We start from the raw sequence: 26,613 nt of genomic DNA, 5'->3' as shown, positions 1-26,613 counted from the left end.
CAAGTGTCTCATCAGACGATCCATAAGCCTTTTGCAATCCCTCTGCATTAAAATGAAAAGGAAACAGAAAACTCTGAACTATAAACCTTAATGTGTCACACAGAGATGATGTGTGGCAAGTTCATTCAAACAAGGTTTGAGTAATTTTATATCACGTATAATTAATGCGTGTTGTGTTTTTATTATTTTGAGTATTGTTCATATTGCTTATTTTGCACTTTCCTTGAATACGGTACATTTTGTATTACTTTTGTAGAGTATTACAGGCACAAAACCCTTGTTTATGTTGTGAGAACGATCATAAATGTAAAAGATATACTCAGAGCATACTGTATCTCACAATTTAAAAAATACATTATTTTAACTTATTTCCAATTAATTGTACTAAATCATATATTCACTTCTTTACTAATTCTAGGTACTAAAAATTTAACATTTACATATCAATTTACTTGACCCCTCAAGATCAACAACAACAAAAATTAAACACATAAAAAAATATTATTTATAAATAATCTACCTAAATATATTATTTAGAAATTAGTTTCTTATTCCTATCCTTATTTATTTCCAGCGCAGAAACTTTACTGTAATCTGGCATCACATTTGTCCTCTTTTTGGTGCAAATGTTCTCCTGATGAATACAGGAACTACTTAAGTCCCCTCAATGAAAAACAGAATTTGCACTATAATGATGATGTTAAATATTTGATTTACTAATGTTACAAAATGTCCCAGTTTATGCCCAAATCTGTTTTGCCGTTCCACTGTGGAAAACCACGTTCATTAAAAGTCAAGCCCTGTCAGGTTCCTTTCAGCTAAATGTCATGTGAATACATGGCAATGGACCTTAGAAATTAAGTGGTTTAAGTGCTTCTTGTGATACCACAGCTGATGCATTTTACATTAGTAACTGAATCTTTTCATATAGACAGTGCAAAGATGAGTGGAGACAGGCACAGATAGGACTAAAACAGATGGGTCTGACATAAATTGCACATCAGTTAACATCTCTGTTTAACACCTTAATTATTTGTAGTTAAATATAAATAGGGTACTACTTGTATGTAAACCTGGGTGACACTAATGTGCAAAGTAGACTACTATTTATCTACCTATCTATTGATTATGATATTGATTAAGTTATGGTTTGCACAAAAAAAATATACACACACACACACACACACACACACGTCTGGGTTTGCTATCCTTGTGGGGACTCTCCATAGGCGTAATGGTTTTTATACTGTACAGACCGTATTTTCGACTGCCCTACACCAACCCTACCCCTAAACCTACCCCTTACAGGAAACTTTCTGCATTTTTAGATTTTCAAAAAAAAATTCATTCCGAGTGATTTATTAGCTTGTTTACCCGTCGGGACCTCAATTTAGGTCCCCACCGTGAAATGAGTCCCCATGAGTCTGTGTGTATTCAGGATTAAGTCCCCACCAGAATAGAACAACAGGTACACACACACACACACACAGACACACACATACGTATATATATATATATATACACACATACATTTTACTTCATATCTAATTGTTTTTTTGTTTTGTTTTTTATAAAATAAAATATAAATTATTATATAAATATTATTTAATTTAATTATTATATAAATATTGTTATAGCTGTTAGACCTCCATACCTGCAGATGGCAGACTGGCTGTAGGCAGGTCCTTCAGTTGCACTGAGAGCCTGGCCCACCTGAGTTTGAGTCAGACCCAGAGACAGCCGGCGAATTTTAAACGCTTTGGCGAATTCTCGAATCTCCTCCAGGTTCACACCATCCACCTCACTGGGGGCAGTCTGAGGATCTGTAAAACAGACGAGAAAGAATAAAGCTGCAACTCTCCATTCACAAATTCATAACCTTGAAACAATGCAATGTTACTCCAATTTTGCCTGTATTTTATATCGACATTGAAGACCTTCTTGCCATTTCAAGCAGATGCTTGAATAAAAGACAATTTCTATGAAATCATTTCAGTTTACGTTTTCAATATACTGCACTTATGCTTTTGTTTTGACTTTGTCTTCATCTTCTTGTTATTATCTTGCATGATCTAATATAACAGGAATATCTCGAGTGTCTTCAGAGAGTAAATGCATAACTGAATTTAAGTATAATATGCCAAGACTTCAAAATAGCTTCCATTCATTTATTATTCCTGTGTTATTTTCCAACCATTGACATATTTTTCTTAAGATATGGTTTCTGATTTCCAGGCTTACATAAAAGTGTAAAAGCCAGTGACATTTAAAATGAATCTGTTCTTATTAGGCAAGCTGGAATTACACTTCTCAAATGAATCCTTCCATGAATTGCATTCAAAATGCCTTTGTGAAAGCAATGAATATTCATTTTAGGCTTTATTATTGGTCATTTTGTTATAAAAGACAGAGGTATGCAAAGATTCAATTTCAATTTGATTCATTTAGCAGCTTTAGAAATGCACTTCAGGGTCTGTAGTTTCAAGACGGCATTTTAGGATAATAAAACGTGATTGGGTATTATGCATCACTGCCAGGTGGTCTTACATCTTGCTTACATAAGAAAATTTTGGCCGACTAAATAATTCATGGGCGTCATTATGAATGAATTATTAAAAGAATCCATCAGACATATTTAAAGTCAAAATCTATTGAACCAGCACCCTGTCACTCCTCACATGCAAATCAGATTTTGAAACCTGAACTTGCTCCTGTGCAATATTGAAAATGTTAAATATTGTGCAATATTAAACTGAGTTAAATGCAGCAGTTTTGTATTTTGACCACATAATAATCATTTATGACAAACTTGTCAGGGAACATTGCCTTTTGCCTTGTTGTTGTGTTCATTGCTGAACTGTAAAAATGAATTCCTTTTAAATAATGTTCTTAGATTTAAGAATTTGACCCCAAAAAGACAACCATAACCCGATTTCATGTCTCAACCCAAAAGTTTGATTTGATACTGTTATTATGATTTCCACCACATCAAATAAAATACGAAAAAAAGAATTGCCAAATGCAAAACGTGCACGGTCCTTGAAAATAAGCCATTTTTTCCATCTGAGCTGAATGTGGTGGCTGTGGGGTCAGTCAGACCCCCCCCATTCAAAACATGTTCTGGGGAATTAACGTTAGCCAAGGACATCGCTACAAACACAATCTGGCATGGAGAGCTGTGCCACAGCGGTAAACTGATGAAATGAATAGAGAATACTAAAGGTATTGTGAATGTTTTGAACAAAACAAAATGAAAAAAAAAAATAATGAAAACACAACACACCATTGGTTATATCCACAGCAAGTTGATCAATGGCAACTTCCTGTTTATTGAATTTAAAACTCCATTGCAGATGGTTTTAGGCCAATTGGCTATGACAAATGAGAATATATCTAAGTAAAACAGTTTTTAAAAGGGCTCTGACAGGCTGGAGGGAGTGATTTATATGTGGTGCTTCTCGAGGCCAAAGTCGTTCTAAACACAACCTTCCATTCATTAGGTCTACAGTTTGGTCAGCTAGATGACAGAATCAACTAAAATCTGATAAAAACAGAATGAAAAGGCAGAATATTTTAGTTAACACTCATCTAAAAAACATATATCCACCAGCTAACATGTAGAGGTATGCTGCACACTCACTGCTGACTAGCTGCCCGACGCTCAGAGCCGAGGATGAGGATGACGATGTTGTGGAGGAGGAAGAGGCCTGGCGGAGGGGGCTCTGGCTGTGGGGCATACGAAGCAGACTCGGCTGAGACACAGGAGGAGCCTGTGAAGTCTGACCGGCCTGCGACAGCTGTGGAAATACACACATGAGCTGTTATACACACTTAAGTAGGTGAACAACAACACAATGTAAATAGATTAAGCTCTGACAAAAAAGTATGATTAATATATATTACCAGTATATATATCATACATGAATTACCATGGTAGATCAGATCAAGGTAATAAAGTACTATTTAAGGATCAAGCACAAGGTTAAACCCAATCAAAACCATTTGTTGCACAATGTTGATTACTATTCATTTGGACTCAGCCCTGTTTTGTTTAAAAAAGAATTGAGGCTACGGTGAGCCACTTATAATGGAAGTGAATGGGGTCAATTTTTTTGAGGATTTAAAAGCATAAATGTGAAACTTATAATTTTACAAAAGCACTCACATGAATTATTCTGTTAAAACTCAAGTATTATTTGAGTTGCAAACTTTTCCTCATCCTTTTTTGGTTAAAGAGGACACGTTATCATTGCAAACAAGTTGTAGAATTGGATATCATTTACACAGAAAAGGTCGATAAGTAATATTTTATTTTATAGTTACCACATTGTTTTCATCTTGTGACTATTCTATTATCTAAAATGTTTTATTTTTTATGTTCTTCACAGCATTTGTGGACATACTATACAGAATGCATCAAAATTTTGCAAATGCAATTTGATCATGAAACTACAGAAAATAAAATAAAGAGGTTAATTGCTATTTCAAGAGAAAACAGATTTGGAGTCATGTGGTTGTTTACAAGGTACAACTGTTGAGTCCTTTATTAGAAATTCATAGCCTGTTTATTAGAGATGAGAAATGTGGACAGGTGGAGATTATAGAGGTTGCATTCAATTTCCCATTGAACACGGCTGTCAGATACTTTAAAGTACACAAAAGGAACGACACCGTTTGGCTATTCAGCACCGAAACCTTAACACAAAAAGGAAAACACACATGTTTACTGAGCCCAGAAATCAAAATTATGTGACTACAATGCGAGTCATTATTATGGGCAATGTGGCATGACTGCAGCACCATACATTTTCATGTTTTATGCACCATCGAGCGCCTCTTGTAGATGGTGCATCTCCACTCTTCAAGAAAGCAAGCGTCTCATCTGTCTAAAAGTGGGTTGGCTTCTCTCTGCTGTTCTCTTGCACTATTAATTCTCCTCTGTGTGTTTGTGTTTGTGCGTGAGTGTGTTTTTCTTTGGATGCTGAGAGATGTCAGTAGTGTTGCACACACTGTCAGAACTGTCGACAGGTCTGTGAGAATTACCGAGCTTCAGTGGATCTCTCTGCCGCCACCGTGTTTGACAGCCATAAATTATCGCTGCATGAAATGTTTGGGAGTCAATTGAAATGCAGACAAATCCATAAACATTATTATAAATGCATTACTGCGTTTACGTCTGTGATCAAAGGTTCCAGTAAATATGACATAGAGTTGCATCCAACAGAAATGAGGTTGACCTATAGACGCTTTTATAGTCGACCGCTGTAGATTACAGGGTGAGTTGGCGAATAATATGCATGCCTGTATAGTCTGTTGTGTTTTGCACTGTTGTTAGGCTCTTTAAATGTGTTGTCTTCCTACCTTTTTGATTATTATTTGATATCAGAGTTTGATCATTGTTATTTGGGGATGATTTATATGAAAGTTTGATTATTGTTATGCATTATTATAGGTGCAAGGCCTTTAAATGCAGTGTTACTGTGCAAGGGCTGTATGATTGAGTTTTCTTGGCATACAGTATCTGGCTTAAACATATTTTTGGCTTTATGATGTTGTATATTATAGGTTACTTTGGGATTGTTAGGATATATCATGTACATTTCACAAAATGTCAGCACATCAGAGTCATATTCAGCACTTTAAATGTTTAAATGTTTATTATGTTTTCAGGTACTTCATATAAAATGTAAATCAAGACGCCATAAAATCATTCTTTTAAACAGTCACCGCATACCTGCTGTCCAGGTTTAATGGGTGACAGTGTGATTCCCTGGGTGTTGATCACTGGCAGAATCTGGTTGCCAATCACAGTGGCTATAATCTGACCCTGTGCATTGGTCAGCAGCTGCGGTGTGATTGGCTGGACCTGCAGTGAGGGAGTGCCGCCCCCTGATTGGCTGGAAGGTCCTACAGAGTTTGGCATCAGAGGGATCGTACCAATGATCTATAAAGAAGGAAGGGAAAGAGAAATTAAATTCACGTTATTCTCACAGTAATCAACAATATTTAATCTACTCTGTTGGTAAGATTTTTTTATGTTTTTGATAGTCTCTTATGCTCACCAGGGCTGCATTTATTTGATTATAAATACAATAAAAACTGTAATATTATGAAATTTTATATAACTGCTTTCTATTTGAATTTATTTTAAAATACAATTTATTCCTGTGATGACAAAGCTGCATTTTGCCTGTTTTCAGTGTTACAAATCCTTCAGAAATATAATATGCAGACTTGGTGCTTAAGAAACATGCCTTTTTTTCATTTGCTAAATATTTACATGGTTTAGTAGTTAGTATTTGCACTTTGTTCAAATGTGTGTTACGGGATTTGTGAAATTTTTTTAGAATGAGAGACTTGAACATTTTTGTTTGTACTGTTGGACAAATGACAATAAAGGTATTCATTCATTAATTAATTTAATATTTTTGTGAAAAGCGTGATGATTTTTTTCATTCTTTTTTTAAATAAAAAATATTTTGTAACATTATAAATGTTTTCACTATCACTTTTAATCAAGTACAGTATGCAAAAACAACAACAACTTTTGAACGTCATATAATTAATATATTAATATTTATATACACAGCATTTTACACAAGCACATATCTCCTCATGCATGCATGTTGATTTATGTTTGTGCAAAAATACACTTTATTACTGGCTCTGTATGGTACAGTGATATTCAGTTGGACATGACAAAGATCATGATCACTCCTAATCTTTGGACCTGACAAACACAACAAAGACATCAAGCTAGAGCACTTCATATACTCTGAGGACCTCATCAGTGTCAGAGCATCAAAGTCCTCCGATTTTACCGAATAGAGGGCTACTTAGTACGGGGTGGAGAAAATAGACTGTATAACCTTTTTATTTTTGACAGAGGCTTGAAAGACATACACACACTCATACATTACCACTTGCACTGAACCACAAACCAAGATGAACATACACAATGTACACACAGACACAAGTATGGGCACATGAAAGCCCCCCACACAAAATGTGCTCTCTGCTCCTCTCTAAAGGTCAGGCTCTGAGTACCTTTATGTGTGCTGGTGCACACCACTGACTGTATTATCTATCATAAGACCAGAGGAAAAATCTATGTGTGTGTGTGTAAAAAGCAGAGAAGGGTCGAGTTAATAACATAGCCTCTTAACCACTCGTCCCCCAATAAAACACACACACACACACAATTATAATTCTGGTCCAAGTATCCATAAGGGATGCCCTCCTCCCACAGTCCTTTTCTCTGGTCTTCACACCCCCCTTTCTCCAGTTGTCACAGATCAAAGGCCATAACCCTTTGTAGCTGCAGTGTTTTACCTCTCAAGGCCACGGCTTCAATGAGCCATGTAGAACAACTGCGCTGGAGAAAAGGACCCAACGCCTCCTCCTGACACACAACAACGGTTTAAATCAGTGGAATTGCAAGACGTAAGACTTTCATCTTACCTCTTTCATCCAGAGCACCACAACTACACTCACAAGCAGTGTGCAATGCATTAATGAAGGTCATCAAAATGCTTGAGTCACCCAACAGTGCGTAATAAAAAACATTTTCTATTTTTTTTTACTCATAATACATATATTAGTCACCATGACATCAAAATTGACACTAATTATACTACCTTTCAAAAGTTAACAAAGCTGCATTTATTTGATCACAAATAGAGTTTAGAAATCATTGTAATATGTTGATTTGCTGCTCAAGAAACTTTTCTTATTATGAAGGTTGAAAATATTTTTTGCTGCTTAACATTCTTTTTTGGGGAAACACTTTTTTCAGGATTCTTCGATGAATAGGAAGTTCAAAGGAATAGAAAGCGTTTATTTGAAATCTTTTGTAACAATGTAAAAGTCACTTTTGAATAAAATTAAAGCAACCTGGCTGAATAAAAAAAGTGTTAATTTCTTTAAAAACAAATAAATACTGACCACAAACTTTTGAATGGTAATGTACAGTATATGTTCCTGGTCTTCTTATGAAAGATTTACAGTATAAGCATACATTCTTCCAAGATGAAGATTCTTCCAAGATTGAAATGTTTGTTTGCCTTTGTGATCATGTTTCAGGAGGATAGTAGTGCTACATAATGGACTTTATGCTCACCAATTAAGACTCAATTTTCGCAATTCAATGAATTCAATGTTGCATTAAAGGGGTCATATGATGCGATTTCAAGTTTTCCTTTCTCTTTGGAGTGTTAAAAGCTCTTGTTGCATAAAGAAGATCTGTAAAGTTGCAAAGATTAAAGTCTCAAATCCAAAGAGATATTCTTTATAAAAGTTAGGAGTCAACCACGCCTACCTAAAACGGCTCGTTCTAACACGCCCCCACATAGCTACATCACTATGTGGAAATATTAGCATAATGCGCCCAAATGTGCACGTAAAGAAAGAAGGCGTGGTTTCAGGAACAGCAGTAGTGTTGATGCATCCATGTCAGGGAGACGCTGTGTATTTCAGTGCGAAAGCAAAAGCACTTTATTTGGCCTTCCGGAAGTAGATGCAATTAGGAATCATTGGTTAAGATTTATTTACAACAGAACAGCACAACCCAGATGTTCGAATTTGGGCAACGCATTTTATGGATGACAGTTTTTTTGAACCTAGAAGAGTACAAGGCTGGCTGTGCACAAAGGCTATTTTTAAAAAAAGGGGGGAAAAAAGGGTAAATTCCGACTTTGCTATGACAATCTGGCGCTTCTGAATCAGCGACTGCAAGTATGTTTTGTTATCAGTTTAAGTATTTGCTATTGACTGTTCAAATGCGGAGTTTTGCGCAGCGCAGAGTAACGTGTCGTGTGTGTGTGTGTGTGTGAGGGGAACAGGGTCACATCACAGGAGAGTGAACTGCCTGTCAGAAATCATAGCACGTCAGCTGTCTTAACCGCGGCTTGTGTACTGCTTCATCACTGTGTCTGTCACGCGACTCTGTTGCCCTTTCGGGCTTGAACTGATGGTAAAACTAACGATATTATTAACTGTCTTGATATTTACTTTGAAAGCTGAAGCTCGCGATTATGGTAAGGGTGACTTCTGACGCGTGCTTGTGGTGCTCGGCCAATCACAATGCACTGGGTCAGCTGGCCAATCAGAGCAGACTGTGCTTGTCAAAGGAGGGGGCTTTGTTGAAAATGACGTGTTTGAGAGAGGCGGGGCATAGAGGACCTACAATAATTACAGTATTTGAAAAATAATGTGTTTTTTAAACATTAAAGCATGCCAACATATTCTGTTACACCAAATACACAAAATAATGATCTTTAAAATAGCATCATATGACCCCTTTAAGAAAACAATCCTCTCTGAATATCTTGTTTAATTTAATATTATGTCATCTTACAGCTTTAAAATAGGTTGTAAGTGTTGTTTTATGTTAATGTTAAAGCTGGATCCTTGGCCTAGCCTCTTTAAAAGGGGGGTGAATCTAAAGTTAAGATCCCATTAAAATTAAGTCAAATTAAAATATGTGACCCTGGACCACAAAACCAGTCATAAGGGTTTTTTTTTTTAATTGAGATTTATACATCTGAAAGTTGAATAAATAAGCTTTCCATTGATGTATGGTTTATTAGGATAGGACAATATTTGGCTGAGATACAGCTATTTGAAAATCTGGAACTGAAAAAAAGTCTAAATATTGAGAAAATTGCCTTTAAAGTTGTCCAAATTAAGTTCTTAGTGATGCATATTTTTCATCAAAAATTAAGTTTTTATATATTTATGGTAGGAAATTTACAAAGTATCTTCATGGAACATGATCTTTACTTAATATCCTAATGGGTTTTGGCATAAAAAAAATCAATAATTTTGACCCATACAATGTATTGTTGGCTATTGCTACAAATATACCTGTGCTACTTAAGACTGGTGTTGTGGTCCAGGGCCACATATAATACACAATTACTCTGCTCTGCAATGAAGAATCATAAAGTATGTAAATACATTAATATGCTTTAAAACACAGTGATTAATTTTTGGCCACTTAAAAAGGCCAGAATCACATATAATACACAATTACTCTGCTCTGCAATGAAGAATCAAAGTATGTAAATACATTAATATGCTTTAAAACACAGTGATTAATTTTTGGCCACTTAAAAAGGCCAGAAAAGGTTCAAGACCCTTGGCCTAGTGGTATGGACATGAGCTGTACCAATGTGCAGACACACTGAACTGTGGTGCTCATGCTAGAGGTGCAAGTTCAAGTCTAGCACACACTTTGCCAAGAAACAAAAGTGCAAACCCCCCCCAAAATAAAACCGAGAGGAACAAAAAGCATTAAAAAGCACTGTTCCTTAGTGTGTGTGTGTATATGTGTGTGCACATGTCTGATATACCACCTAGACTGAAAAAGCACCATTGATCTATTGCGTATAATTTACCCTCGCCTGCCAGCGGACCCCCAGCTGCGCTAACAAGCTCTGCATCTGTATAATCTCTGACCGTTCCTCTCCTCCGCCTGTTCCCTCCTCTCTTTGACATAATGACGATGGAGCGGTGGAAAAAAGGAGGGCTGACTATGTGTAATTCACCCTCAGCACGGCTCATTTGGTTGCGTTGCTTCGCATTAAGCGTCAGATAATTTATCTCTCTCTCCCTCCCTCCTTCCGTCGCTCTTTATCGCTCTCTCTCAATCCTCCGCGGCCCTTTCTCCTGCCACTTAGCATATTTTATTGTGCGGTGTGGCGCTCGTGTCCCCCGACATGGCATTTGCATGCTGTCTTGTCTCAGGGCTTGTTCCGCTCAATTATTCACTCTCATTGGACTAAGTGGCTGCTCTAACACAAGCAATAATACAGCACACGAGCTGACAGCTACATACTGTCCCGGGCTGCTCTGAATAATAGCCCTGTTCACAGCTTACTGTGGGATACAAGACTTGTTTTTACACCAGCAACTGCATTAACCGCAAACCAAAACTGCTCTGTAAAAAACAGTGTCAATCATTTCTGCCATTTCTATATGATTTTATGAGGTTTCAGAGTTTCAATTTGATTTCTTTCACTAGTTTAATCAGTTATGCTGTTAGGCCTGCACTTTGTGTACTCTTGCTGTACTTTCCAGCACAAGACATGCCAAAACTAAATTATGCAGATTACTGTTGTTGTTTTATTGTTTGCTACATGTACGTGTGTCTAGTTGAATATTTTTATTTATTGGCTCTTTGATCTGTACAGATCATTTTAATAGGGATATGCCAAGAGTAGTAATATCAACTTCGTGATTAACACGGAACATATAGAAGCTAAATTAGGATAAAAAATGATTTCAGGGAAGAAACTAAACTTTAAAGGATAGTTCACCCAAAACTGAAAATTCAGTTATTCCTCATGTAGTTCCAAATTGGAATGCCTTGCTTTCTTCTGTGGAACATGAAAGAAGTTAATTTTATCCAGTGTTGTTTCAGATCCCAATAACAGTCATTTTTCAAAATGTCTTCCCTTATATTCCACAGAAGAAAGTCGTACAGATTTGGAACGATATGCGGGATAACAGAATTGTAATTTTTGGGTAAACTAACCCTTTACATTGTTAAATTGATGTGAGTTGAAATTACAATGTATAATGTTTGTCCAAAATAAAGCAGCTAAGCTATAAAAAAAAATGCAGAATGACAAATTAAGTTTAAAACGGTTTACATCAACATCTGACATGTTAGAGTTGACATGTTCCTCATAAATCTGTATAAGTAGGTTCATTTGATCCTAAGAACAAAAAAAAAAAGATGAATGACTAGACATGAGAATGGATGGAAGAGGAACGTTTTAGCAAATACTGCTGTAATGTTTGCTTTATTCAGACCCCGTCCCATCTGCGAAAATACAATAGGCTAAAAAATTTAATGTTTTCACAGTCCCCCCTTTTATAATGGTTAAGTCCTTACATTTTTCGGTTTTGCAATGAGAAATGTTAACTTTGCCCCTCTCGCTCTCTCTCCATAAGACATTTTTAAACATAATTATTTGTAAAATTATACATTTTACAGATAAACATATCAGGCTAAGTTATATCCAAGTAATAAACTTCACTTGAATGCGTGCTATTTTCAGATAATGGCCTGTCACAATCATAAATTCTGAGCTGACGATAAATTTTCAAACAAACATATGCGATTAATGTTTTAATTGTTTGTTTTGCACGTCACTTACTGTGTAAGCATAATACATTATTTTTATATTTTACTCAGAAACATAAATAGGCTGATATGTTAAGGCTGTGAAAATTATATTTTTTAAATAAAAATATTTATCTGTTTTTCCTACTTTAATCTTGTATATATGTAAATATTATAATATAAAATTTAAAATAAATGTATATAATATAATAATATATGCAGTCTGATAAAACCTACAGGCCTTCATTTCACATGAAGGAAGACATTTGCCTGTCTTTGTGTACCTTAGTAGTTTTTGTGTATATTTTTCGACATATTTTCTCTTTCCACAGAAATAAAGTGACTTCTCATCCTATGACTACATTTACTATGTATGAAACTCTAATGACCAAGAATGTTTTTTTGCTTTTTTTTACCATTATGCATGTAATCCTTGATTTGTATTTGTTAACATTCTCATATTTTCCTTATTTGAATGGCGAATTGTGACTGAAATTGAAACTGCACATTTATTCCAGTTAGATCAAATAACATTAATTACATTAAACATTAAAAATCACAGCAGGCCTGCTCAAATGCAGCAACATTCACTATTTACTTCCTTTTTCAAATGTCGACTAACACTCAATCCTCCACAAACACTATATGCATCCTTATCTAAGACACTGTTGCAATCTCTCATCCCAAATGAGACAATATTCAGCTGTGTGGCAGCTGAGGGAAAACTCTACTACTTATAGACTGAGCTTCAAGCAACACAGCCACATTTGTGTTATTTTAGTAATCTAATATCTGGCCAACATTAATGCCTAAGAGCTAAATCAACACCCTAACCAAACAAAGAGTGCTTCAGTCTAAAGTAACACATTGCCTCATCCCTTTACTCCAACCTTTTCCTTTTTTTTTTTTTTTGTTCTGTGGCAGCATCTGCTGTTCCCCTGGCCACGTCTGGGGCCTGTATTAGTATCATTTTAATGTTAAAAGTAAAAGAAGGACGGGGGATGAGGCTCAAAAGGGTGGTGGGTGTTTTAGCAGGCTCAAACTGAATAAAGTGCGTCAGTAATAAGGTCGAGAGCAGAGCCTGTAGCCCTGGGCTTTGACCGTCTCAGTGACCTGATTATGTCAGCCAGTGTCAGCCGCCACGACACTACAAACACACAGCGCATCCCATCAACGGCATCGCCATGCCGATACGTCCAGCCAAGCCCTGCAGGCACCTTCAGTATAGACAAGGCCATACCAGTTCGTTAGGTAACGTCTGCACACTTGGCGGCATCTCATATGAGTGACAATTTATCATACACCGAACAAGTAGGGAATATCATTTATTTTTCATATAGACAAGAACTGTGCATGGATCTCAATTCAATTGTACATAAAACATAAAAATATTAATCAAAAGGTTATACCTGAAAACAGTAGTTCTTAATTCAAGATTCAAATAATTGTATTGTCTATCACGTAGTGATAGAGATCTGTCTTTGGTTAAAAGCTCAACATTCACAAAAAAAAAAAAAGTAAATAGGTGGGGGGAAAAGTAGTACCAAAATGGAAAAAGAAAAAAGAACGTACCAAAAAAAGAAATGTAAAATTAAAGTTATATACAGTATATATGGCTTTTATCTGTACTTTTTTTTGGAACGTCTTTAATACTTCTATTCAGCAAGGATGTTAAATTGTTCAAAAATGATAGCGAAGACTTATACTGTTATAAGTACTAAACTATACTAAATTCTATTCTTTTCAACTTTTTAAATGTTCCAAAAAAAAGGCAGGCACAACTCTTTCCAGCAGTGACAATAAATCAAAATATTTGAATGATTTCTGAAGGATTATGTCAAGTGACTCTGAAGATTCAGCTTTGCAACCACAGGAATCAATTTTATTTTAAGGTATGTTAAAACAGAAAAAAAAAATGTATTGTTAGTTAATGTTAACTAAGGCCCAATTAAAAAAAAATACTTTAATGCATCCTTGCTGAATAAAAGTAATTTAAGAATTTATTAAAAAAATATCTGACCACAAACTGAACAGTATTATATGTTTATTAGATATATTTTTGTGTAACAAATGTACTGTATATATACAGATGCATCTGCTTTATTTGCATCTGCCAGTTTCTACTAGATTATAGATGAGTTGGTTTTGACGCACTGCCTTTGACGTCAACAACAAAAGATATGGAGACCATTTTCTCCTCGCTTTTGAAAGTTGATAAGTCGATTTATTTTACTGCCCTCACTGGGCACGATTATAAGGTTCCTTTAACATATAAAACGTCATTAGACATTTTTGATTACATTTACAGCCAAAACTGTTAAAAGCATCCATAAAGCCTTTAATATGAGCGGGTAGGCTACATAAAGAGGCCCCCAGCGTGCGATTTCTCAAACAATGCTTTCTGTCGTATTACAGAAGAGAAAGTGTCAATGAGAGGAGGGGAATGAGACAAGGGTTAACGTAAATAATGCCGTCTGTAGCGTGAAAGGGCACATTGGCTATACAATCTTTCCTTTAATATGGGAACGGTGCGCACCTGCGATAAGATGATTCATTAGATAAGGCCCTGGTCTGACAAGCCTCATCGTTCAAGCCTCTGGATACTGATGGAACAATTCTGCAGCCGGCCCCGTAAATATGACAAGGTCAGCATTTTATCCCCTGCACTCCCACACTGCTGTCCAATCTAAACACAACACCCCTCTCGGGCTCGCTCTATCGGGGCTAAAGACGGGGCACGAAGGTCAGTACTGAAGACTGGATTTGAGTATCTGGGTTACATTATACTAATAAAGGAAATCATGTTCAGACCATTTCAGAAGAATGTTTACTTGTCCTTCGACTTGGCAGTCCTGTGATTAATGTGAGGCAGACTTCAGCTTACATGTGCATTTCATATGTGCACATCTTTTAAATGTGCTGCGTGTGTGTACTGTATGTAGGTACCTGTCCTTGTGCATTGGTGACCAGTTGTCCAGTGACCCCCTGCAGGCTGGAGAGAGCATTACCAAACACCTGTGACCCGGCAATTGAACCCATGGCTGCTGCTGCTGCTGCTGCGGCAACCGCTGCCTGACTGGCCAGAGGGTTGAGCTGAGGAAGTGAACAAAATTAAAAAACCAATGATTTAGTTGATTGATTACAGTAAGTCAGAGGCATTTTTCATAAAGATCTTAAATGAGGTGACAGCTTTAAATTAAACGGGTACATTTATACCTAATATAATACATTATTCTTAAGTTAAACAAGAACTGAAATACAGTGCATCAATCTTTTGAGCACTCTGGATTAAAAATAAAGAATGAAGGTGCTTCATGGATTAATAGATAACCATGGAAAACTATTATAATATACATCATTATATAAATCACTTTTATTTGAAAAGGCGTTCATTCATTCATTCAGCAAACTGCAATGTACATGCCCAGTAAATAAGACAATTAACTTTTTTTATAATAAGGAAAATAACCTAAAGAGCAAAAATAAATGAACATGTGGTTTCATTGTTAAAAAAAAGAGAGAGAAAAAAGGGGAAAAACATAAAAAGAAAAATGCAGCTAAAAAAAATCATAAAAGGAAAAATGCAGCTAATGAGTCCCCCCACCCCCACCCTTTTTTAAATAAAAAGATAACCACTAATGACAATATGCTTTTTTCTGTCACTTTGGATAAAAACTACCTAGTCAAATAGATAAACAGATCGCTAGAGCTAGACAAATAGACAGATGATTGACAGACAGACAGACATATAGACAGATAGATATAGATCGAGTTTTACTTTCATTTTTTGCCATGTTTTACTCTCATTTTAACCCCTGTGGTTGATTTCTCCTCATTGTAGCGATTTGCCATTGTCAAAAACATACACGCCAGCACACACACAAACGAACAGGTGAATAAATCAAGCTAACCTCCTAATAAGCCGGGTGAATGCAGTGCTTATTTGGTTGCAGGGCTGCAGAATACAGGCTTATTAGGTTCTTTAAGTAGATCAAGAGCTCACGCAGGACTGCACACAGACTCCCCAATTACTCATCACAATGAGGCAGTAATGGAAACAGCGCTCTGAGCAGACAGAGGAGAACAGGCGCGGTGACAGCAGACAAAAAGAGTAAAAAAGACAGCATATCCTAATGGCAGTCAACAGTGATATAGACAGCAGGTTATTTCTGAAATCAAATTGCTATTCTTTTTTGACAAGTTCTGAGTTTGCTTTTGCTATGAATCACGAAGCGTGTAATCCCAAAAGATGCTGTCAGAACAAGAGTTCACAGGTGTTCGGTGATGATATTTTTGATGCCACTGTGCTTTAAAGGGATAGCTCACCCTGTAATTAAAATTCATCATTTATTCACCCTAACAGCATTCTAAATCTGTATGACTTACTTTCTTCTGTATAACATGAACAGAGAAATTTTAAATAATACATTGGTCGCTGTTTACCAAATTAATTTAATCAAATTTTTAACCAATTAAGTCTCTTATGCACAGTAAAAAAAGAGTATTATTGAGAAATTTTATTACAGTTTAAAACAACTATTTCTATTTAAGTATACATATATTTTAAACAATTTAACATTTATAAAATATATTTCTCTGATGGCAAATCTGAATGACTTGATCCTTCAGAAATCATTCTAATATGCTGATTTGGTGCACAAGAAACATTATTATCAATGTTAAAAGCAGTTGTGCTTTAATTTTTGTAGAAACCATGACAGTTTTTTTTTCTCAGGATTCTTTAACAAATGGAAAGTTCAAAAGTACAGTATTTATTTGAAATAGAAATTATTTATAACATTAATGCTAAATGTATTTACTGTCACTTTTTATCAATTTAAAATGCATGCAGAATTAAAGTATTAATTTCTTTAGATAGATAGACAGACAGACAGACATAGATATATATACGTATATAGATATAAATATACTGTATAGAGAGAGAGAGAGAGAGAGAGAGAGAGAGAGAGCTCCATAGTGAATGTAGTGAATCACAAACATTTCAAACAAATCCGTTAGTTAATCAACAGAATCAGACTGATCCGGTTCTCGAGTTTGACTCTTTGACTCAATAAATCAATCCTTTAGCACACTTATGAAGCATTGCCAGAGCATTCTTTCCTTTTTATTTTGTGGAAAAGGAAGGTTTGGAATGACACAAGGATGAGTAAATGATGATAGCATCTAAAATTTTGGGTGAACTAAAGAAGTAGCAGAAGGAACTAAGGAAGTAACCATGTCTAACAAATTTCAGCCCATATTCTCCTCCTGTTTCCTGTCTCCTCTGTCCTCACCCCCCATCTCTCAGCGGGGGCCATTCAGCTTTGTTAAAGTGAGAGCATTCAGCTGCCATTCATCTTTCATCTTATCACACCATCATATATTACCAGGCTCTCTGAAATCAAATGATGAGAAAATACCACAGAGCGATCGATACTTTTTCATTGACAGTAAAGGTTAAGCACATTAAGAATGACACTGCATTTGTCTTATGAAATCATATTTCATGTTGGTGGCCTAAAATTGGCTGAGATTGATACTATGTCCCCTGGACTGAAAGTCACCCTTTTTTATCACTAATCACAGAAATCGCCTCTTTGTGGCCGGCGTTTCTTTGTCCTTCTGCAAAAGTCAAGTGCCAGTTGATAATATCAGCGACCCAAAATGTTAAGGGCAACGATTTTAGCTCCTCAATGCCTCACCATGTGGCTATTGTGCGAGGTAAAAGCTCTCAGAGACTTCAGGACATTTCAGCCTTTCATCTTCAGAATTTGTCAAGAGATTTGCAAATGATTCTTCTGTATGCAGAGGCAGCATGGAGACGCTACTTTAAAACAACCGCAAATTATTTCTTGACGCTTCGTCTAATGCGGTCATCCTTTTTATTGTCGCGCATTAGTAAAATTTCAAATCGCTTGCTATTTCCTGCCAAGTAACCCAGTCACACTGTGAATGCTTATTCTGTTAAATAGAAAAGCAGAATAGCTTTGTGATTGCAGGAAAGGTGTCTGCGTAGGGAGCATCTTATCTCGGACTAACATCTTCAGATAATAAAAACATGTATTTCTGAGATGCAGAGAGAAGACGCACACGAGAGAGAGATGGACAAGGATGGCAATATCAAGCAGGGATTGAATTCATAGATAATCCTCTCACCCTATCTGAGGGCAAACACTCTCTCTTTCTCTCCCCTTCACTCTCTCTCTGACGGAGTAGATGAAATGCATTCTCCTGGAACGATAAGAAGGCCGGTGAATTATATGAGCTGATACATACAGGATCATCTTCAGTGATCCACTGACATCTGAATCTGCTTTAGCTCATTTCCTAGCTTAACGTGAGAAGAGAGTCAAACATTGTCTTAGAGCAAGTATCTTAAAGATGAAGTGTACATGTGGCTTCATGCTCACATCCGCCAAATTGTAGTCTATTTGCTTTTGAATTGGTCATTATTGACTCATATTGGATATTTTCTAATATTTCAAGCTAATTTCTTAGATTTTAACATTCAGATTTGTCATCATCTAACATATGAATATGTATTTTACATGCTGTACTTCATAAATCTTATGTCTCACATTAAGTACTTTATAATGTTGTGAATTTATGCATACATTTTAGCTTTTAAAAACAATGAGTTTAGTTTTAAGTTTTAGCTATTTTTAATTGATTTAGTTTTGAAATTGTTGTTACACTCTAAAAAATGCTGGGTTATATTTAACCCAGCATTTTTTTTGAGTGTATTTGCCACTGTGGCCTCTGGCTTGCTCAATTGGGATTTAAAAGGCAATTCATATTCAGTAATATTACCAATTTTACTGCACTAACACTATCGGATGAGAACAAAATTTGAACTGAATTGAGCCAGATAATGACTCTAAATTTGCCACATTGGCACTGTTACTGAACTGAATTGAATCAACAGTGAACTGAATTGAACTGAATAATGCCACTATTGCCTTCTGTAAAACTGCTTATATTTGAACTGTACGTGTTTCAAAATTGATGAAATGCTGCATTGACACAGCAATAGAACTGAATTGAAATAGCAGAATTGAATAATTGAATTTAATAAATAACTGGATTGAATAAATAAATGTGACTTGAATTGACTATAGACCTATATAACAGACTAATATTGGTCTTTTATCGGTTATTGGCAATTACATATATAAGCATCAATCAGAATTGATATTATTTTCATTTTGCGGATATCTGTAAACCTTAAATTCATGCAATCAATGATATTTATAGTTTATATTTAAACTCTAAATTAAGTGGAAGTTTAAGATTAAGTAAATGCAATATACTTCTTTCATTAAATACCGTATCCCACGTTTTTATATGTTTGGCATATATGGAAAAGGCCTTATAGTTCAGTTATTGTTTACAGTTTCATTCTTATCATTTTAGGAGCGATCAATAATATTTAAGCCCATTATAAAACACTCAGCAGCACAGCGGGGCAGACTTAAGACTCTGTAACTTGGGGGGCAGCAGGAAGGAGACATGGAGAATGTGTGGATTGCAGGGGATTGCAGTGTTTGTCATCTAAACAAGTGATTTTCCGGCAGGCTGCCTCCACTTGGAGCCATGTGGGGAGGCAGGAAACCGCGTTACCGCTCCACTATTTGTGTTGATTGTATCTTTGTGTGCGAATCTAAACAGCTGGCATCCTTTTTACAGAAAAGCACCAGGTAAACCTCTGAGTCAATGTGACAAAACGCCTGCTCTTTCTCGGTCTCTTTTTCTCATCTTAGGTTAAAGTTGAAGGGTTTTGATAGAGAGGACTTGATCTAATAAGCTTCTAATGTTTTTTGTCTCTCATGCTCACCAATGCTGCATATTACAACATATTAAAACAACTTTTATTTTATTTAAATCTATTTTTAAATACAATTTATTGTAAGAAAGAAAGAAAGAAAGAAAGAAAGAGAAAGAGATCCTTCTTACACGTTGCGCCTCATGGCAAAGTGGGTGAGTAAATTTTAAACTCTATTAAGTTCTGCGAGGCCTGCAATGGCCGTTTGACCAGCGGGGTCAGATGGAGCAACAACCCATGTAATCTCCTGAACAAGGGAAAAAACAGCTTGCAGTTACCATGGCAAGGGACTTCTGGACATCAAAGTGAGCACTCCAAAAGCTAGAGTTCTTTTTCACCTGTTCCGTTCAGACTACAAATTTAGACTTAATCGCTTTCTCTGCTAATACAATAGGAAGAGGCAGGCCTCAAGGGACAGGCTTCTGCTAACACTAAATGTAAAAAACTAAGCTAAACCACCACCTTCAAAGATAAAAAAAAGGTTTAAAAAAACATGATGGATGTGGGAAAACAACGTCAGAAAATCCATAAAATAAAGTTCATATTACATACGATAATATTTGTATTGTAATTGGGTTAATCAGTAATTTTGCCTAATTGTTTACAAAAAATTAAACACATTTAAAACTTGTTTTTCACTGAATATTAATGTAAAAATCTAAATTGATTTTTCTTATTCCATTGCCAAACTTTCTTACTCCAATGCCAAAAAAAAAAAACTCACTAAATTTTGTTAGATTTATCTATTAAAGAAAACAAATGCTTAGCATTGCTAATTAGGTAATACAAATACTTTAATTCAAGATACATTATCTGAAAATCGTACCATCCTATGATCCTACACAATTTAAAAAAAAGTCAAGAATGCTATGAAAGTCTTCAGTCAGACAAGGACTGTGATTAAACATCTATAAAGCCAAAAGAAAACAGTTTTTGCAGGAAAAAAACTTAATTCAAGATATATTATTTATTTATATTTATTATTTTTTCTTCAATGTGCAGCTTTTCTTTATCAGTTAAATGGGACAATAGACAATAGATTCAGTGTCTAGACAGATCGGACAAGGACTGCTATTAAACATCTGAAAAGCCGAAAGAAAATAGTTTTTGCATCATAGCAATTCCTAAGACGATCACACCTCTGTTTCACCCTTTTTTCTTTCCCCCCTCGCTCTTTCCGTCTCTGTTTTCGCATTATAGAGAGTGGACATAATCAGAAGTGACACATCTGAGCATGCTCACAGTCTCCCCAGCGTCACTTCCAGACCTTATGCCACCTCCTTCAAAAAACCCTCTCTCTTTCTCCCACGTTCCCCAGCCTGGAGCCTCCCCTCTGCCCGGGTACATCAAAACACCATTAGACTGTCCCAAACACCTCAGCTCCCCTGTTGGACCCCTGGAGCACATCACCTGCTGTCTCCTCTGGACTCCTCACACTACCAGTGCTACTTACAGAGCCCCATTTCACCTTCCCATTGACAAATAAATAAATAGCTGAGAGAAAAACAGAAATATACTGACTCGAGGGAAGAATAGGTGAGAGAGTAAAAAGCTAGAGGAAGAAAAACAGGAATAAAGAGACATGCAATGATGTAAAGTTGAAGAAGCTAAGCTGGAAGTTGTAGGATATCAGACCGAATCAGACAATCTAAGATTTGGTCAGAACCGAGTTGAGGCACGAGGAGTCACAAAAATTCCACAGAGGCCCCTGACAACAGGATGTCATAAATCGGACCCCAGCCTCTCTGAAGCAAGCCTAAACCTAAGACCCTGTCACAGAACAGTTTTCAACATTAACACAAAAGAACACCTTAACAAGTCCAATTTTGGGGCAAGTTATCAAGAATAATGGTCAAAAGAGATGCACAGCGTGACTGCCACATGGAGAATAGGTGAGAGAGTAAAAAGCTAGAGGAAGAAAAACAGGAATAAAGAGACATGCAATGATGTAAAGTTGAAGAAGCTAAGCTGGAAGTCTTGGGTCAGTCCTCCCATGATGCACTGCACTGAAAACTGTGTGGCGGCATAAAGGGCCTCATCTTCACACACACACACGAGGGCTGTTTAAAATGCTGCACTTCATCAGATAAAAAGCACAACTTTGGGGAAAGAGGGGGCAAAAGGGGTCACATTTAACAGGCCAGAATGCAAATGACAGAGGAACAAGGAAGGAAATTAATGACAAATGTACCTATAAAGATGTGATGAACTGCCCAGTGCTGACCGTCAATCATGTGACTCATTAACTCCAGGCATAATTAACTGCTTTTGGTGTCATTATATAAAATCCTGCTTCCATAACTATAGCCCTTAAAATCCATACAAGAATTTTAAGCCATCAGTCATCTTTGCTCTATTTTTGCTGCAAAGAGGCAGTCCTGGGTAACCTCCAATACAGTTTAAATACATGTATATTTTATTTATATATTTATAAATTCCATCTTTGATCATTTTTCCTATTGAAAAATCACCCCAAATGTTTTTTGGCCGCATTTCCATGTGATTGATTAATGAAAACTAAAGTTCCAAGCAAAACTGCTGACTGCAGTGTTACACATATAACACTAGTATTTCCATGAGAAAAAAAAAAGATCTAAAGAGTAAGACTCGGACCTGCTACTATTGGAAAACAAATTATTCAAGAGACCATCAGTTTTGTGAAAAGTTGATATTATATTTCTGATCCCCACCTGAGACCAGGTCTCCATCAGATTTTAATCTCCCCTGTAATTTCCTGTGATAAAAAAAATGATAAAAAATAATAAAAACATCAAATGGAAAATGATAAATGGCTGTTTGTCTTTAAATGACTGAAAGCAAAATATTGCACATCTTAATCTAAGTGAAAAACTACAGAACAGCATGTCTCTATTTGAGGAAACTTCAACTATTCTAATTCATCATGTCAAATTCTCTTCTCCGGCATTTAAACAGAATGCCATCTCTTTTCACTTGCTGTTGTTTGACATACAGATCCAGCATTTGAATGACTTTAATATTGGCTTAATCAATGGCTGGTGATCTTTTGATGGCCTCTATTCAATAAAGCCCAGCGTCAGCTGTGTGTGAGTTTCATAACTAGAATAATGGTAAATGATTACTCCTCCGCATGGCGTCTCAGAGTGAGCCGAGCTAATGAAGAGAAATGGTTGGGTTTGGAGCTGGGGCTGCCAGCTGCCATTTGAGAACTCGGAGCACTGAGATTAATGGTGACTGAGCAGGGCTCTGTGGCTATGATGTGGTCAGAGGTCCGATCGATAATACACAAACACAAACCTGACCCACGCATCCATTTACACACACACACACACGCGCAAATACACTAAACTAAACTTTAACACACACACTCATCCCTAAGTGGAGTGATGAATTGACAACATTTGGACACAACATTGATCAGATTTTTCCCTGTGTTTTTCTGGGAAGTTTACAGGGTTCAGAACAAACTTAACAAGTGTTGAATCATATTATAAATGTGTTTTCCGTTACCACACCATTATTCTGTGTTAACATGCCTCATTTATTACTTTTATGATATTTGTGAAGGAGCAGGTGATGCAAGCATAAATACTGCAGCAAGGAAGAAAAGGAGTTGTACAAGAAAAAAGAACTTATAAGAATAGGGCCCAGGACAGAACCTTGAAGATCACCATTATTATTTAGTAAAAGAGAGAGAAAGAGAGATGAAGTGACAGAAAAACAGTTAATTCACTCAATCACAATTAATTTAGAGGCAAACTTGATGACATTCCCATGCACTTTTTTTTATTCCAAGTAATAGGCGTTTGTGTACAGCCTCTATTAACCTAAATGGGGAATATTAACATCTCCAAAACTGCTTGTCAAGATTATGTTTAAATGGTAAAATAAACACTAAAAATGGGCAATAATGGTTTTATAATAAACAATATTATAAACTCTGTTTCTTTAGATTAAATCAAGTTTGTTTTTATTGCTGTGGTAAAAAAGTAGTCAACTGTTTTTACAGTCACACTCTTCATGATCCTTTAAAGTTTTTATTATTATAATCATAATGGATTTTTAATAAAACTGGTTACTCCAAATATGCAGAAAATATTAAGTTACTTATTGTAAATGTCAAATTGTCATATCCAAATGTCTACAGTTGGAAGTCTTTTATTTCATACTAGGTGCCCCAGTGCTGCCTTTTCTTTCTTTTATTCTGAAAATAATCCCTCATTTTGGGTAAATAAAAAGTTGCTTTGCTTTCAGCACCCAGATTTTCCTCACTGGCTGCATCACATGCTTTATAATTATTCATACCAAACGCTGTGCTGCTGTTGATGGGCAATAGTCTTATTTTCTGCTTCAGTCACCAGTGCACATTTGTATTTTCATATAGTGTGAGTTTCGTTATGTAAGGCAATTTTCTGCCTTCTTAAGAAGGGCTGTCTATTGGGCTGCATTAATGAGTGAGTGAGTGAGTGAGTGAGTGAGTGAGAGAGAGGGGGAGAAGGAAGAAGAAAAAAATAGAAGAGATCGAAGAGAGACCATACAGTGCATGGATAAAACAAATGAGGGAAGGAAACATGAAAACAGAAAAGAGGTTAAATATTTATTTGCCGTTAAAATTAACTTCTGCTCCATAGGAAGTACGGTGTTAAAATCTAACAAAACACAATAAAAGAACCCTACATTAAATAATCCTACAACATAATTACACACTCTTTTGGCAGCCCGTTACACAGCAAAACGTTACACACATTATTAATGTCAACTTGAAACACTGCACAGTTTTATTATGCACTCTAGTAACTCTACCAAGTGAAATGGGATATTTAACAAGAAAAAATAAAAAGCGGATGAAAAATTACAGAAAAACTTTCTCGTAGATAACCAATAAGTCTTTAGGCTGTTTTATTATAATAAAGGGGTTGGGTGGTCCCTGTGAGAGACAAAAACATGTTTTTAGAGGGGCATTACAAAAGACAAAATCGGCATGTGTGTGTGTATACGTGACTGTCCATGAGCATGTGCGCGTTGGAAGGGTGCCTGACCTTGGGTCACAAAATCATCACAACATGAGTGTATATACTGTACAGGAGCATCTCAATTAATTAGAATGTCGTGGAAAAGTTCATTTATTTCAGTAATTCAACTCAAATTGTGAAAAAAGACTTAAACTACTTCAGTCTGAGAGCATTGAATTTATTTAATACACGAGTTTCCCAATTTGAGTTGAATTACTGAAATAAATGAACTTTTCCACGACATTCTAATTTATTGAGATGCACCTGTATATGCCTATATCACGCCCTGGCTGTGTGTGTGTGTGGATGGTCTGCCCTGCTCTTGTCTCTCTCTCTCTCTGTGCCACAGATCAGTGTGTGCGTGTGGCTCAGGGCTGATGTAAGCCAGTGGAGTGGCAAATTACAGCAGACCTACAGCTGTAGGCTGACATTATGATTAATTTGATCAGTAATTTCTCCTGTTTTTCATTTTAATCGCTGTGACCATTCTGCTGTGGCAGGTCTCTCAGATCTAATTAAGATCAATTCTGGTGTAACCGGCTTGCCCACCGAGCTGCCCCCTCCTCCTCAAATCCCCGAGTCCCCTCAGCGTGGAGAAACCCCATCCCTCCAATCAATCAGCACCTGCAAATCCAGCCACCCCGCTAATCAGCCAATTAACACACTTGGGCAAAAATTCATAATCTCCACCGTCTGGTTGTGTCACAACAGCCTGTCTCTACCTCCCCCCTTCTTTTTTTAATGCTGCCACTCAAAAGCAGAGTTTGCGGTGAGGTAAAATAATCAGTTTTTCAAAAACAGAAAGGAAGATGGATATGAGAAGTTTTAAACTTTGGGATTAAATGATTAGGGTAATATTTTGATAACAGTGTTGTGGAGTAGCTAAATAAAAGTAGCAATGGCACTAACAGTTCACCAAAAAATATATAATTATATCATTGCTTACTAACTCTTGAGTCATTCCAAAACTGTGTAACACAGAAGATGATGTTTTGGGGGAAAAAAAAAATAATAATAAAAGTCAACTGGGTCTGAAACAATGTTTCAGGGACAAAAACCATAGAGACATTATTCAAAATATATTATTTTGTGTTCCATAGAGAAAAGAAAGTTATACATGTTCAGAATGACATAGAATCCGTGTATCACTCGATAATTCGTTTTTTGATTTAATATATATAAACGCCTCTTTCTGCTGATTGGTCAGCCGAAGATCAAACCGTGCCGTCATCAGTTCTTCCGCAGTATCATGCAGCAGAATAATAGTCCTCCACTGCTGCAGTTGTATGGATTAATTACCCATTTTATTGCAACTACATTTCATATTTTTCTAATCAAACAGACTAATGAATAGCTCGACACAATTCGTACCGGGGCAGAGGGCTTTCTTCTGTGTAGACCAGTGGTTCTTAATGTGATAGGGGTTCCTCAAAATAATTTGCTATAGCCTAAAGTATTTCCAGACTGTAAAGTCGCTTTTTTTTATCATGATACATAGGCCTACTGTGATTTATTCCAAAGTGACTTATATGATGCATTTAACATCAAATAATCTAAATGAAGCCTTTTAAAAGACAAGTATTAGCTGTGGTTCATGTTTGTGGCATACGCCAGAAAGATGCTCAAGGAGACCGAGACGCGCTAAAGCAGCGCATTCTGTTGTTCTCTTT

At 36.3% G+C, this 26,613-nt stretch overlaps 1 protein-coding gene across 2 annotated transcripts in view; it reads right to left on the bottom strand.

The window, feature by feature from the left end:
- Positions 1-26,613, bottom strand: part of pou6f2 (POU class 6 homeobox 2) — a 70,739-nt gene that overhangs the window by 5,526 nt on the left and 38,600 nt on the right. For both annotated transcript variants that reach the window (XM_016278537.1, XM_016278538.1), the window contains exons 3-6: positions 15,077-15,223; positions 5,735-5,944; positions 3,641-3,797; positions 1,655-1,823 (exon numbers count right to left, since the gene is read on the bottom strand). In XM_016278537.1, the coding sequence (XP_016134023.1) occupies positions 1,655-1,823; positions 3,641-3,797; positions 5,735-5,944; positions 15,077-15,223 (683 nt within the window). The remainder of the gene's footprint in view (positions 1-1,654; positions 1,824-3,640; positions 3,798-5,734; positions 5,945-15,076; positions 15,224-26,613) is intronic.

The sequence above is a fragment of the Sinocyclocheilus grahami genome, unplaced genomic scaffold, assembly GCF_001515645.1.
Source record: "Sinocyclocheilus grahami isolate Dianchi unplaced genomic scaffold, SAMN03320097.WGS_v1.1 scaffold122.1, whole genome shotgun sequence".
Lineage (NCBI taxonomy): Eukaryota > Metazoa > Chordata > Actinopteri > Cypriniformes > Cyprinidae > Sinocyclocheilus > Sinocyclocheilus grahami.
This window is presented reverse-complemented; position numbering and strand designations above follow the sequence as displayed.